At 44.6% G+C, this 16,464-nt stretch overlaps 1 protein-coding gene across 1 annotated transcript in view; it reads left to right on the top strand.

The window, feature by feature from the left end:
* Positions 1 to 14,345: 14,345 nt before the first annotated feature.
* Positions 14,346 to 16,464, top strand: part of LOC311329402 (rho GTPase-activating protein 19-like) — a gene marked incomplete at both ends in the record, with an annotated part of 10,284 nt that continues 8,165 nt past the window's right edge. Inside the window, 2 exons of the mRNA XM_084463255.1 lie at positions 14,346 to 14,371; positions 16,367 to 16,464. The exon at positions 16,367 to 16,464 is cut by the window's right edge and continues 189 nt beyond it. Of these exons, the coding sequence (XP_084319381.1) occupies positions 14,346 to 14,371; positions 16,367 to 16,464 (124 nt within the window). The remainder of the gene's footprint in view (positions 14,372 to 16,366) is intronic.

Raw genomic sequence — 16,464 nt, 5'->3', positions numbered from 1 at the left:
TCCCGTCCTCGCAAAACTCACAATGAACGTAAGATACGACAGTGATATACCACGACATGAAAACAATACTTTTGGAGTTGAGGACAATCAGGGGTGCGTTCAAATTCAGCGAACGTTAGCCAACTATTTTCCGTTAGCTTTGTGTTCGCCGCAAACGTTTGTTAACAGAAGCTAACAGTCTGGAGAGGTAGTTCGCCAGTAATGGAACGAGGATCACAATGGACCCAGGCTTGTAGCCTAACGGTATTTTGGAACATTGTTGCGTTTATGCGAACTATTTGGAACGTTCATTAAAAGCCGATCAAATGTGACCGTTTGGAGAAAACATGTTTGCGACGAACGTTCGCCGCCGTTAGCTGAATTTGAACGCAGCCCTGGTGTCTGGCAACTAGGTTTGGCAGCTGGACGATTTATATGTTGCACAGCAAATATGCAGTAGCCTACACTTCGCTCATCTAGCAATATGAGGTAGCTACAAGAGATATATGGGTACAGTACAAGCCCCCAGGATCAGCTTGGCGCATTGAAGCCACCATGGGCTTTCAGGCCAAGCTCGGTATTGCAAGTCACGTGACGGCATGCGGCACAAGACCCTTATTTCCCATGGTTTGTGGATTATGATAGATAGGGCTAGAAAAGGAAAACACAAATTTGCTGGGTATCATTCAGCATCAGAGACCAATCTAATCAATATAAACTTTTAATTCAATGGGTTTTTTTGTTTTTGAAGCCACCAATACCTGTATCGAGCCCATTTGAAACATGTGCTGTGAACGAGCCTCGGGACGCTGGTCGCGCGTTCGTGAGTCCTGCGAGCTCGGCGGAAAACCCGTCACCATAGGAAGACCCGCCCTACTCTGCCTCTGATTGGATAGAAAGTCATATGTAATGACTTCGGCTAACATTTGCTATGCTTTTAGCAATGAAGCTGCTATGATCATGCTAATCATAGATATGAACGTATGTCTATGATGCAAATGATCATGACATGTGGTTACTTTAGGACATCGTTGGAAAAGATCTAGAGGGTAAGTGGGTCAATGTTGAATAACTTAGCTTACATTATATAATGTTACATTTCTTTATATTAACGTCAACTATATTGATAGGCTAGGTAGCTATGCTAACGGTAGCTAATGCTAACGGCTTAGGGTTAACTTTAGTTAACGTTAGTTAATGCTAACGTTACGTTCGGAGGTCTCAGATGTATTTCAATTTTAACATAATGTTGAGCATGCTCAATGTGACATTGTTCATACATTGATTACAGTCTGTAATCTTGTCTGGCGTTATTTAGCTATAGTGGGCTGCTGCTTGCTGCTGCTACTATAGCATTTGCCACATTATACATCAAATCAATCAAGCATGGTTATTGTTATTACCTGAAGGCATTATTACCATTGCAAGTAAGCATGCCATGTATATGCCATGCCTGGAAATCAAATTAATATTGTGATTCTTCCCCATCATAGCTCATTGTACACTGATATAATCATTCTCCTTGCTTTTGCTAATACTCATCTCTTTTATCAAACTTTATGCTAGGAAATAAATCTGGCTGTGATTCGTCGCTAGTGCTCATCCAGGCTGTTGTCTTCTCCCGCCTGGACTCCTGCAACTCCCTACTTGCTGCCATCCTCCAGCGTTGGCCATCAGACTCCTGGAGAAAGCTGCTGCTGACCTGGTGTTCAACAGCCCCATGCTCTTCCACACAACTTCCCTACTCCGTTCTCAGCACTGGCTCCCTGCGCTGTCCCATCCAGTTTAGGACTGTGGTGCAAGCCTACAGGGCAAATGAACAGCTCCCTCCTACCTCCAGGCTGTGGTCAAGCTCTGCTGCCTTGAGGTGATTGGTTCCCCAGTTGCTCCAAGCCCCCCTACGGCAGATTGGCGTGGCCATGGCTTTTTTCTGTCCTGGCCTCACAGTGGCGGAATGAACTGTCCACTGACTTAGAGGATTTTATGCAGACTAACGAGTGTAGGCAGGGAAACAAAAATGTGTCTATAAGGAAAGGAGCTGACTGCCTTAGCAAGTGGGTTGGTGAATCAGAACACATAATCAGCTCTGCCTTCTCTCTGACCAGGTTAGCCAATGGGGCAACTGTGGCGGTTGGGGGAGGGGGGTATAATTATTGGACAGGATACCCGACCATCATCCTCAGTGTTGATTGAGAGCTTGTGGTGGCTGTTTGTTGGTCTCTCCCCAGGTCAACCTAATGAGACCCTCCTTCATCTTCTTCCACAAGATAGACCGGCTGGCCCCAGTACGCTCCAGCAGACAGGACCAGATACACAGGTGAGGCCTGTCTGTCACGGAGCCTCCGCCTCCGGTGTAACTCGGTTCTTCAGCTTGGCTGCGTACTTGATTGATGTTGCACATGGGCGATTGGAACTAAACTAACATTGCATTTGTCTCTCTCTCTCTCTCTCTGGCTCTATCGTGTCCACTCTGCTGGCGCTGATGGATGGGTTGGACAGTCAAGGGGAGCCAGTGGTCCAGTTCCTGTTCATGCTTGGTTGTTGTCTACTCACCTTCCCATCTCCTGCATCACCTGCCACCTGTCTCCGCTCTGCCCAGCTGCACCTCATCCCTCATTACCCTTAGCATTAATACCAGTCAATTTCCCTTGGTTCTCTGTAAGATCATCAAGTCATCTACCTAGTCTGTTCAGCTCTTCTGTCTGCCATATTTTGAAGTTGTTTATTGAAATTGAGTTAAAGTAGTTTGTATGGGTCAAGCAGCCTCCAGTTTGTATGACTCAAGATTTGTTTACTGCCATGTATATGGTTCACACATTTGACTAGGAAATTTGACTAGGGTTAAGGCATACACTGTTGTAGACACAGGACTGGGAGCAGGACAGGGCAGTGCAAAGACATGAGTTTTCTTGCATGTCAAGTTGGTCAGTTGGTGACATGTTTTTAATTGTTTTGTGATCACTGTCTTTGTGATATTTTCTGATGACCAAGCCTTTGATCTAAGCAGAGCCTTAGCACATTATGGAGGAACCATGTCCCTTTCTTTTACCGATCCCTGAGAGCAAGACCTGTGAATGTCCTGAACAGTGTGGTGGCCACATTTGTTGGGAATTTGTGTGGAAACAGTGTGGAACATCATTGCATAGTTTGACTGCCATTTCATACCAACATTAAGAGAAAGTGGAGAAGTAGGCTATACCTTGTAAAAATAAAAATCACCAATAGAAAATACTATAGGTGTGCAATTTGTTTGTACAGTCTGGTAGTTAAATGGTTAAAAATGGGCAAGCAATAACATTGGAGGGAAATGTATACTAACACCGATGATTGTTTCAGAAATGGTCTGAGACAAAATAATGAATTATGAGTTATACATCAGTATTGTGAAACACTGAAAATATTTTAATGACTGACGAGGAGAGAGGAAACAGTACAAGTTAATCAATAATAATTAGGCTCACTATGAACAGTGTGTATTATTGGCTCTGTTCTGACATCAGTGCACAGTTCATTCCACCACTGTGAGGCCAGGACAGAAAAGAGCCATGGCCGTTACAATCTGCCATAGGGGGGCTTGGAGTAACTGGGGAACCAATCACCTCAAGGCAGCAGAGCTTGACCACAGCCTGGAGGTAGGAGGGAGCTGTTCATTTGCCCTGTAGGCTTGCACCACAGTCCTAAACTGGATGGGACAGCGCAGGGAGCCAGTGCTGAGAACGGAGTAGGGAAGTTGTGTGGAAGAGCATGGGGCTGTTGAACACCAGGTCAGCAGCAGCTTTCTCCAGGAGTCTGATGGCCAACGCTGCAGGATGGCAGCAAGTAGGGAGTTGCAGGAGTCCAGGCGGGAGATGACAACAGCCTGGATGAGCACTAGCGACGAATCACAGCCAGATTTATTTCCTAGCATAAAGTTTGATAAAAGAGATGAGTATTAGCAAAAGCAAGGAGAATGATTATATCAGTGTACAATGAGCTATGATGGGGAAGAATCACAATATTAATTTGATTTCCAGGCATGGCATATACATGGCATGCTTACTTGCAATGGTAATAATGCCTTCAGGTAATAACAATAACCATGCTTGATTAATTTGATGTATAATGTGGCAAATGCTATAGTAGCAGCAGCAAGCATCAGCCCACTATAGCTAAATAACGCCAGACAAGATTACAGACTGTAATCAATGTATGAACAATGTCACATTGAGCATGCTCAACATTACATTGTTAAAATTGAAATACATCTGAAACCTCCGAACGTAACGTTAATTAACTAACGTTAACTAAAGTTAACCCTAGCCGTTAGCATTAGCTACCGTTAGCATAGCTCCCTAGCCTATCAATATAGTTGACGTTAATTTAAAGAAATGTAACATTAGATAATGTTAGTTATTCAACATTGACCCACTTACCCTCTAGATCTTTTCCAACGATGTCCTAAAGTAACCACATGTCATGATCATTTGCATCATAGACATACGTTCATATCTATGATTAGCATGATCATAGCAGCTTCATTGCTAAAAGCATAGCAATTGTTAGCCGACGTCATTGCATGACTTCCTTAAAACTATCCAATCAGAGGCAGAGTAGGGCGGGTCTTCCTATGGTGACGGGTTTTCCGCCGAGCTCGCAGGACTCATGAACGCGCGACCAGCGTCCCCGAGGCTCGTTCACAGCACATGTTTCAAATCGCTCGATACAGGTATTGGTGGCTTCAAAAACAAAAAAAAAACAATTGAATTAAAAGTTTATATTGATTAGATTGGTATCTGATGCTGAATGATACCCAGAAAAATTTTGTTTTCCTTTTCTAGCCCTATCTATCATAATCCACAAACCATGGGAAATAAGGGTCTTGGGCCGCATGCCGTCACGTGACTTGCAATACCGAGCTTTGGCCACTACGTCAAATGGCTTCATGCGCCGGTGAGCAACTTTCATTGAAATGAATAGGCAGCCATTTTCAATGCCGTCTCCAGTTATATTATACCTCCATGGTACAGTATGCTATGGAATTAGCTAGTTTGGGTTGCTAGGCTCATTGTTTGGTTGCTAGGTCGTATCCAGGGCTGAGAGACATTGCTGAAAGAAAAGGTAACGGACACTTTCCATTTCACTTACGGTTCCAAACCCATGTTAACTATTGGATGTCATTGCTGTTCCTCCAAGAAATATGATATTAAATTTGTAATTCCATAGTGCAACGTGATTTAGCAGTGAGGGACTATAATGAAACTCAACAACGAGTAGGCGTGCGTTAATTAAGCAATAAACCACGAGAGGCCGTGTGCCTAAAACCCCCCTAGCCAACTCGAACCCCCCCGGCCTCGAGTGGTTTATTGCTTTTATACAACGGTTACTTAACACACAGCAATGTAAAATATTAAGATTTATTCAAAACGAAGCATCATTCCCTCAATTCCACCGAGCAAAATAGTTCCCCTAACAAAAGGGTTGCCAAGCAACAACAACAACTACAATGCATTGGATCAAATGGGAGGCGCATTAATACTGAAAATGGAATGATATGCAGTCCCAGGTGTGTGTTACAAAGTATTTTAACACGGCTTCCAGCCAATCAGAATCAAGAACCAGAACTAACTGTTGTATAAACGGTTTTAAGGCACGACGTGGAGGTGAAGAACCACCCGACGCGCAACAGAGATACTCCTTGATTATCCCTTACGTATATCACACAATGCACACTAGGCTATGAGAGAACACAACTATATAGCCTATCACACAACACACTATATATCACACAGCACATACTATATCACACCAACACACACTATAATAACACGCAACACACGGTATACAGGGGGAGAGCATTGCATTCAAGCCAGGTGGGTTATATTCACATGAGCATGTGTGTTATGTTGTTGTAGTGACAGGATATGAGAGCGCGTGTGTTATGTTGTTGTAGTGACAGGATATGCTCACCGGGGGGCAGCTTTGGGCCGGTTGAACTTCACAGCAGCGTACTGCACATCCTCTTCCTGTTTCTGGGGCTGCAGTGATTGGACGGTGGAGTAGAGGGGGACGTCCTCCTGGGTCTTGGAGGGAGGGAAGTGGACGTTGGCGTAGTGGACGTCATCCTGCTGGTCTGAGTGTGTGTCTGAGTGTGTGTGTGTCTGTGGGGCAGAGCTCAGAACTGTGATGTTGTGATACACAGGACTAGAGTCCTCCTGTAACACACACACACATACACACACACACACACACATGAATCAAAGCAAGTAGACTGACACATGCACACACACATACAGTATTAAGGACAGAGGAAAAACTCATGAGATGCAAACATACACTCTCTTCTCTCTCTTTTACTCTTTCTCTCTCTCTCTCTCTCTCTCTCTCTCTCTCTCTCTCTCACAAACACACACACAAACATTCACTCACCTGTCCATTATCTGCTGGGTCTCTGGGATCAGAGGAAGGTTTGGAAGTCTTCTTCTTCCTGTTTAATGAAAGAAAGAAAGTAAAAATGAATGAATCACTCAGTCTGTCAATCAATACTATACTACTTTTACAGATGATCAGCATCTCCACACATTCTGCTACTCAGAGAAGAGAACACTAAATAAATACTGTAACGTGAAACATCTTTTCATACAACCTGACATTTTATATCGATCTATTATGAGCCATCCGTTTCTAACTTGACAATACAGGGATGAATCCATGACTGACCTGAGGTAGAGGAAGACAGAGAGGAGGATGACGGCCAGGAGAACAGCTGTGGTTCCTACTGCTGCAGCCAGAGATGATGGCCTCCCTGACAGGATTGTGGTGGAATAAATGTAGAAAATCACCAGAAACCAAGTATGTTTTAACTACAACTTCCCCGTGTAGCACAAGCAAACTAGAACTCTGTTACTGGTGTGTAATATTTTACAGAAGAGACGGTATCTTACCTGGCAGATTGATCACCTCAACAGTGGAGTTTGTAGATCCTAGTTTATTCCGAGCCTCACAGTAGTATCCTCCACTGTCCTCAGGTGTGATGATAGTGATGGTGTAGCTCTGTCCAGATGCTTTAGATGAGGTGTCCTTCTCCTTGTACCAGGTGTATGTGTCCACTGGTGGGTTGGCATCACTGCTGCAGGTCAGAGTCACTGAAGTGCCCTCCACTATTTCACCAGAGGGACTGATTGAGACTGAGGGCTTCCTTGGTTTGACTGGGGGACAAAGTGAATTATGCAGATTGACAAACAACCATATTATCTGCAGTGCTGCACTAGCCCATACTACCAAACTAACTACAGTTAAGTCAGCCAGCCAGCAAGGCAAATAGACATGCAGTGTAGTGAGTGAGTGGGTGAGTGAGTGGATGAGTGAGTGAGTGAGTGAGTGCGTGCGTGCGTGTGAATGCATGTTGGCTTAAGTAGCCACCATAGTAGGTAGCAGCCTATCAGACTGACATAACACAGCTGAGGCTACCTGTGTGCATCATGACGAACACAGCTGCATCACTGACTGAACTAGTTAGAACCAACTACACTGAGCTTAGCTCCATTAGAAAGAGAGAATGTGTACTTACACAAAACATTGATGGGGACCTTGTGTGAAATACTTTGTCCAACACCGTTCCGAGCTTCACAGCTAAACTGTCCACTGTCCTCAGATGTGACGTTAGTGATGGTGTAGCTCTGTCCAGATGCTTTAGATGAGGTGTCCTTCTCCTTGTACCAGGTGTACGTGTCCACTGGTGGGTTGGCATCACTGCTGCAGGTCAGAGTCACTGAAGTGCCCTCCACTATTTCACCAGAGGGACTGGCTGAGACTGAGGGCTTCCTTGGTTTGACTAGGAGACAGTAAAATTCACATTCATTGATAAACAGTACAGTCTATGCGTTTTTTGTGAGCTATGCTGTGAAAAATGTGTCTTTGTAGACTGCTCTGCTCTGCTACAGCAATTAGAATAGCGTCCGGTTATCAGAGCATAAAAAAACAAAACATGAAACTCCTCCTACAGAGGTGTGGCCATGCCTGGTGTGTGTGCGTGCTGAGATCCAATCAGAAACAGGGAATATTTCTATGGCGTTACGGGAGTGTGGCGTACAAAAACCCACAAACCATCATAATAGAGCTGACTGAATTTACCCCGCTACACAGAACTGTCTCTAATTGCTTATTTGTATCTTGCAGCTTCATTGCACAGATTTAATATACTGCAGCTTTAGAAAACAGTGGAACATAGAATATTCAGAATAAAGAGAGAGAGAGAGAGAGAGAGTTTATACTCACACAAAATAATAACAGGAACACGTTGGGACTTTGTGGATCCTAGTTTATTCCGAGCCTCACAGTAGTATCCTCCACTGTCCTCAGATGTGACGTTAGTGATGGTGTAGCTCTGTCCAGATGCTTTAGATGAGGTGTCATTCTCCTTGTACCAGGTGTGTGTGTCCACTGGTGGGTTGGCATCACTGCTGCAGGTCAGAGTCACTGAAGTGCCCTCCACTATTTCACCAGAGGGACTGACTGAGACATTTAAGCTCTTTGGTTTATCTGGTAAAATAAAAAAGATTCAAAAGAGAGTAAATGAATCAATAATGTTAATGTGACATTGTGAAAACAATGTCTTTTAGAAAATAGCAGACTTACATGTGACAGTGAGAGTCTCTTCAGGAGAGCGGAGATCTTCACGGTCTTTTACAGCACAGGAGTAGCTGCCTGCATCCTCACTGCTGACTGGGTCCAGGACCAGGAGGTCATGTTGGGTCGTTGGGTTGGTCAGAGGCTGTCCGTTCTTGTACCAGATGTAGGAGGGGTTACCAGTCAGAGTACAGGTGGAGCTACAGGTCAGGGTCACCCTCTGTCCCTCTGTCACTATGGCAGGAGTCACCTTCACCTGAAGACCTGGGGATAGAAACAACAGACGGGAATTACCTTCAGCTGAAGGTCTGAATGAGGAGTAAAGAAAAACAATACCATCATGAGGAAGCTTTACTCAAACTATTCAAGCTAGTTCAGATAAAGTAGGTGAGTCATGTACATTCAGGATTACCTGTGACAGTCAGAGTGGTTCCAGGGAAACTATCCCCCCAGTCAATGTCCTTATTCCATGTCTTGAATATGAAGCGATACTCTGCTGAGTCTCTCTCTCTCAGGTCTGTGATTCTCAGGGTGGAGCGACTCTCTGTTCCAGGATACTGCACACGACCTGCATACTCTGGGTCTCCAGCGAGGTCCTCAGGTGAAGATCTATCCCTCCATCTATCTCTCCGTTCAGGACTGAACCAGAGGGTTGATCTCACAGAGGAGTAACTGTTATAGGTGCAGGAGATGTTCACTGAGGAGCCCTTTAAGACACACACTCTCCTGACGGAGTAAGTCACTCTGCTGCAGCTCTGACCTCTGACACCTGCAACGGAGACATACAGAAACACAAAAATGATTTCCTTTCTGATTTAATGATTACGAAAATCATTTAATGATGATGTCAAATAGCCAAACTTTAGGCATACAACTCTATTTGTCTCTCAGCTTTTGCAATACTGGTAATGATCTCTAGTAACACTGGCAGTTAGATCCACACTCACACACTGCAGGAGAGTGGAGATCCTCACGGCCTTCTACAGCACAGGAGTAGCTGTCATAAAAGGTACCGTAGACAGAGAGCTGTTGGGATGTGGTCTGTTGTAGACGCCCGTTCTTGTACCAGATGTAGGAGGGGTTACCAGTCAGAGGACAGGCGGAGCTACAGGTCAGGGTCACCCTCTGTCCCCTGGTAGAAGGAGTCACCTTCACCTGCAGGTCTGAGAGACAAGAAAAAAGTCACATTAAGGTACAAGTGTCACCGACTGTAGTATAAATGTAGTACTTCTCAGTATAAATAGCGCCCACCCGTGCCATTGAACGCTAGCTTTTTTGGTGTGACTAAAGCAGTGTTTATGGGAGGCAGTCATATGTTTGTAAGTCAGAGGACCTGAGACCTTGAACTCTTTGTGGGACAACTGAGAGTAGAAGCAACACCGATGAGCTACGCAACAACTAACCTCCACCTACTACTCTTCTAACCTTGTTGGATGAGAAACATAACCTTTACTGCTTTTCCCTTCCAATAAGTTGAGTCATGTTCGTTCACGATTAGATTACCTGTGACAGTCAGAGTGGCTCCAGGGAAGGTGCGTCCCCATTCTGCATACCGTGTCTTGAATTTAAACTTGTACTCGGCTGCGTCGGCCTCTCTCAGGTGTGTGATTCTCAGGGTGCAGTCTCTCTCCTTGTCCCCACGGTACTCCGCACGACCTGCGTACTCTGAGGACTGAATCAAATCTGTAGGTTCAGCACCACCAGACTCTAATTCAGCGAACCACAATGTTTCTGTGACTGTTTGCCAATGAGGTATTCTATAGGAGCAGGGCAGGTCCACTGACGAGCCTGTCAACCCACAGACACTCTGAAGGGTGTAGGTCACATCCAAACAGCTCTGACCCAGAACACCTAAAGCAAAATAAAACCATACTGTGAGAAATAACTCTTTATACTATTCAGGTATCTGTAGATCTGTGATCAAATGTGACTTACAATGAAAATCATGTATGTTTCCTATGGATGCTTGTTATATGTGCGTTACGAATCCACACTCACACACTGCAGGAGAGTGGAGATCCTCACGGCCTTCTACAACACAGGAGTAGCTGTCATTAGTGTAACCGGAGACAAAGAACTGTCGGGATGTGGTCTGTTGTAGATGCCCGTTCTTGTACCAGATGTAGGAGGGGTTACCAGTCAGAGGACAGGTGGAGCTACAGGTCAGGGTCACCCTCTGTCCATAGGTAGACGGAGACACGTTCACACGCAGCTCTGAGGTTAAAGACAAGACATCAACCAGTCATTCTAGCTCTATCAACGGGTCAGTAGGAGTGAGAGACGGTCCGCTCCACCTGCGGCTCTGAGAGGGAACATAAAGAGTAATACTGTAACATTTAGGTGAAAGAGGCATAACTTTGACTGTAACTCCTCTGCCAGACTTCTCCTGGGAGAAGCAGATTGTAGCTTTACCTGTAACAGAGACAATGACTCCAGGTTCGCCATATCTCCATCTTGATCGGCCTGTTATAAACCCGAATGTGTACTCGGCTGAGTCGGTCTCTCTCAGGTGTGTGATTCTCAGGGTGCAGTCTCTCTCCTCATCCCCACGGTACTCCACACGACCTGCATACTCTGGTTGGTCCTTGATGTTACTCCACACACCAGACTTCCAGGTAATCCACTCTGTTCCTGTGACTGTTTGACCTCTGGGATAAGTATAGGAGCAGGGCAGGTCCACTGATGAGCCTCTCAAGACACAGACCCTCGGCTGGGTGTGAGACACTGACCAGCCATACTGACCCAGCACCCCTGCAACACAGTCACACACACAGGACATTAGATTAAGCACAGACATACTGATACGTAGCGGTAGCAGAGGTGGTTCGGTGTGTAACCTTGCCTGAGACCCGGTGTTTTGGGCTCACCGAGGTCAAGCCAGGACTTTAGCTCAGGGGGCTAGCACTGTCTTGTTCATCAACACGCTGATGAGATCAGGCTCAAACCCTATTGGTCGGTCACATGACTGCAAAAGCGTCACATGGTGTGTCAACACCTACTGTAGCTGCAGCAGAGGAGCCAAAGGTAACCAAAGAAACGTCTCTCAGCGCGGTATGAACAAATAACTATTAGCTCGCACATTAGAGGAACCGAATGTACACTATTTCAATACCTGTACAATACTGTATGTGTAATACACGTGTCTGTACATTATAGTCAGGAATGGGGCTAAAGTCGACCGCATTACCCAACCTTAGCCTTAGCTCTCCAAGCTAAAGCCCAGATACAGTATAACAACAACATGTGTCTCAAGCAAGGTTCCTCATCACAACCACCCCTGTTTCATGTATAGATCTCTAAAAATGATTAATTGGAGACAGAGAGAGGTCAAGTGTTAAAGAGGTAAAGGATGATTAATGAGGTCATAGATACACTACCTGCCACACAGCACAGGAAAACCACTATGACACTTCCTGCTGTTCTCAACGTCAGAGCTGCATCCCCCATCCTACAGTCTGACAGGAACAGCAGCTGTCAACAAAATACATTTTAATAACTGAATACTTTTGTACCTCTAATAAACAGTCTCTCCCAAGAAGCTCTGTGAGAACACTGGGGGTGGGGCTAGGAGCTGGAGACTGAGCCTTTAGCCAATAGGAATGCTTTAAGACTATTCCATTGGTTCTCTTGCACTAATCAAACTCATCAGGTAGCTGAAATACTTTATAGGATTCACAATAGTAAGCTATTGTACCCTGGGTTGCTCTGAACAGATGTTACATATTAAAATCAGTTAAACAAATTATTAACTAGAATAATCTACATTTTAAAACACCAAACTGAGTAACACAATGAACAGCAATGTCAGTATGCCATTCTGTCATAACATACAGTAAAGTAATACACCTAGCATATAATATATCAAAATATAATAATCAAAAACAGGGTGGTGGTCTGGTGACTGTGGTGCTTACCGAGCGGAAGGTCTTGTCAGATTTACTGGCAGTGTGTTGGGCTGAGCAGTGAGGTGGTCTGTGGTTGACGCAGATTGTATGTGGCCAGAGAACTAGGGCACAGAACATGGCTTCCTTCCTCTTTATTGGATTCACATACTGTACACTGCCCGCATGTCAGCAGAAAGAGAAGAAGAAAGCTAGAGAAATGTGTCAAAAGATTACAGTCCTAGTTCCATTTCCTCATTATGAGTCAGTGGTGTAATTTGCATAGGGTACGTGGGTTCTGCGAACCCATGCGGGGTTGAGTTCAACGATTGCAGCACATGAAAGCAGGGCGATTAATTGGGTAAATAAGAACCTAGCCTACATGTAAAATCTATAACATCAATGAATAAAAACACTTAACCATTCTATGTTAGGCTATATGTCCCTATCCACATTTTGCACATTTGATTAATTCTAATAGCCTAATGCAGTTACTAGGCAACCGTAGGCTATGACCTAACGTTACCTTGCGCTCTCAACTGATATTGAAGTGAAATAAAAAAGGAGAAACGAAATAAATCTGTCGCTCAGCTTGTTCTGTCTCTCCTGAGTGTCTCTCTCTCCAGCGTCTGTGGTCATTGAACACATGAATGAGCAAACCTCTGTATCTCTCTCTGTCTCTTTCCATTTTCCCCGGACACTTTCGGCCTGACAACATTCACGGGTACTGAGCTGACGGGCACAGGGACAGATTTTTAAATGAGGTAATTAGGGGCCAACTAAATGGCCAAATAGTGGTTATTAGTGATATCACTACCCACCTGAGCCAGCAGATGGCGCACTATCGACAATGCTGTGCATAGGAGAGCAGTGAAGAAAGAGGTGAGTCTGTTGTTTACTTGTGAAACAACTTTACAGTGTGCGTCACTGTGTGTGTGTGTGTGTGTGTGTGTTTGTCCTTAGAACATTTCCCACTTGCCTCAGTATCATTGCCGTGCCAGACAACCACAGGTGCTTCATGTCTGCGTTTGCTTTCATCATTCACAATGACAGGATGGTTTAATTAGCTAAAGAGCTGGCTGATTAAATGGCCAGTTGGTGATTGTGCTCCAACGTCGTTGTGGCTAGATGGGGTACAGCTACAGTCTGTGCAGAAAGACCGGTTAAACCCTAACCTCAACCCTGTCCCAACCCTATACCTAAGCCTAACCTTAACTTAACCCTAACCTTAACCCTAAATGGCCTCTGCGTTTATGGGAACTAGCCTTAACCATCCTTCTACACCGACTGTAGCTGTACCCCTTCTAGCCACGACCTTCCAACAGATCAGGAGCAGGCCTGCTGTCTGAATGTTCCATTCACCTGTCCCACAGCGCCCCCTGCTGGCTGCTTGAACACATTACAGCCTCAAACCCAGGGGCTCTGGCCTTGTCTGAACTGACTAGAGATGCTTCCTTCCTCTCCTCCTTGGCAACTCTCCTTCTCTCTTAAGAGGTTGTCATTCAGGTTCATTCATTCATTCATAACCATTCATAGCCCTCATTTGCGATGTCACCGAGTAAAATAAATAAATACAATACAATAGATCACAACAAACAATATAACAATAAATACAGTACGATAACCGCAACAATAATACAGCAATGAGTGCAACAGTCAATGAAAACAGCTACAAACAGAGCCAGAGTTGCTGGACAGTTGTGACCTGAAGTGCCCTAGTGAGGGCGGAGCACTGTACTTAAGTGACCTCTGTCAGTCGGTCCATGTAGAGGGAGCAGTGACAGAGAAGATCTCCAAGCTCAGTGATGGCCCTAGGCACTTTAAGCATCAGAAAATCACCTGATCGAGTGTTATAAGGGTTTGCGCTCCGTTCCAATAAGGATGACAAGTAAGCAGGGAGCTTTCCAGTAAGGGATTTGATAATAAAAAGGGACCAGTGTTTGTCACACCTCTCTCACCTCTCTCAAGGAGGACAAACCTGCCTTGTCATGAAGGGCACAGTGGTGGGTACCAAAACTAAGACCTTTGATGAATCTCAGAGCAGAGTGATAGACTGTGTCCAGAGCCTTCAACAAGGACTAGCAATCCTATAAATAGCATCACTGTAATCTAAAACTGATAAGAAAACTGCTTCCACAATCCTTTTCCTACAGTAAAATGGGAAGCTTGTCTTATTTCTATAAAGGAAACAGATTCTCTGTCTCAGTTTAAAGGAGAAGTTCTCATGAATCCATATGCCGAGGTATTAATACACTGGGACTCGCTCAATCAAAGAAGCACAAGTGGCAGATATAGACAGGTTATTATGCATAGAATTTGATGATCTAGAAAATAACATCCATTTTGTCTTGCTCACATTCAGGACCAGCCTCAGCTCAATCAGAGCATCTTGGAGAGCATTAAAAGCATGGTGTAGATTGTCAACAACACCATCAAGCCTACACAGGTGTCAAATATTTCTTGTGATGTGAGTAACAAAGACTTTAAAAGGAGATTACAATTACAATTTTCTGGCAGTCTGTGATATTTTCACTAACTCTATTTAAAATGGTTTTAAATCCAATTTATCACACGGTGTTTCTTTGATCAGCACATCTTATCGGTTGTAAATAATATAAAACCGTCCAGTCGCACCCTTTTGTACTGTGTGTTTGACCAAGGGGCTATTAAGCAAACTAAATGCTAATGTCTCAAATGATCACCACAGAAAAAGCCACCATCCTCATGTTTTATGCAAACAATACTCTGCATCCACGCTTTCGATTGCGCTAGTCTGCACGTTTTGATTCACCGGGTAGCCCGAGTCGGGAGAATATAAATGTTTGCCCCCCATCTGGACGACTCAAAACGAGGACAATTACTTGGGCGACCAAAACACGCAGACCCATCATTCTCCACTTGGTGGATGGCGAATTCAAAATTAGCCTATCGGAGGAGGCAAAATACAAATTTACTTCAGAAGGCCCGCCCATCTTTTGGATATCCGGCCAATCGGAGGCTCGGTGGGTGGAGCCAGGGGAGACGAGCGGAGGATTCAAACCAGGAGGATGACAGCGGAGAAAGGAATGGACGAAAACACACAGAACAGAAGGCAAGGAAATATGAATATAGTCCAATCAGTGGAACAAAATGTGGTTACATGATATTTAAATGCACCGGCGTATGTTTTCGGACTAGTATTTTATTCTGAATTGCGAACAACTGTTAGCCAGCTGGTGAAAAGCAGATGATAACAGCGGAGTCTGACATAACTAACGTTAGTGGTCGCGTTTCCCGATAAAGAACCTTTTTAAGGAACCCTTCTTAAGGAACCCTTCTTAAGGAACCCACTTAAGCAACCCTTTGTATGGGAGTTAAGAAGTACTGTACTTTGGAGTTAAGTGCTTGTATAACCTTAGCGTTAGCATAGCCAGGCTATCCTAGCAGCTCATCAAAACATGCCAGTGTGCAACATCACTAGCTTGATACTCAGATTTAAATATAAAAGTCATTAATCGTATACAAAGTATTACAATTGCACAATAACGTAGTCCATCGCTACGTTATTTTGTCATGTTTGTCATGCCAGCTAGTGCTAAGCAAACCAGAGTGAGTTAGTTCAAAAGCCTGAATGTGATATCACATGTTTTTATTCGTCCCGTTAACGTTATCATTGGCTGTTTTACAGACAAGACGAGATGGTAGTCTGTAACCTTACTGTGCGGAGTGTGTTCATATTTTCAAATGCTTAGTTGTATTTGTGTGTTGTCTGTTTATGCGTATTTCTGTGTGTATGTGTTGTCTATCTGTTTGTGTATGTGTCTTATCTGTGTGGTGTGTGTATATGTGTATCTTATATGTGTGTGTGTGTGTGTGTGTGTGTGTGTGTGTGTGTGTGTGTGTGTGTGTGTGGTGCTCACCAGGGGGACGGTGTGTAACATGGTGGTCAGTCAGGAGGAGACCACGGGCGCTCGCCACGCCGGCCGGACGCCAGTCATCTTCAACCCTGACTTCTTCGTGG

This window comes from Borostomias antarcticus, assembly GCF_949987555.1.
Source record: "Borostomias antarcticus genome assembly, contig: scaffold_129, whole genome shotgun sequence".
In the NCBI taxonomy this organism is placed as follows: domain Eukaryota; kingdom Metazoa; phylum Chordata; class Actinopteri; order Stomiiformes; family Stomiidae; genus Borostomias; species Borostomias antarcticus.
Note: the sequence above shows the minus strand (reverse complement) of the source record. Positions and strands in the feature narration are given on the sequence as shown.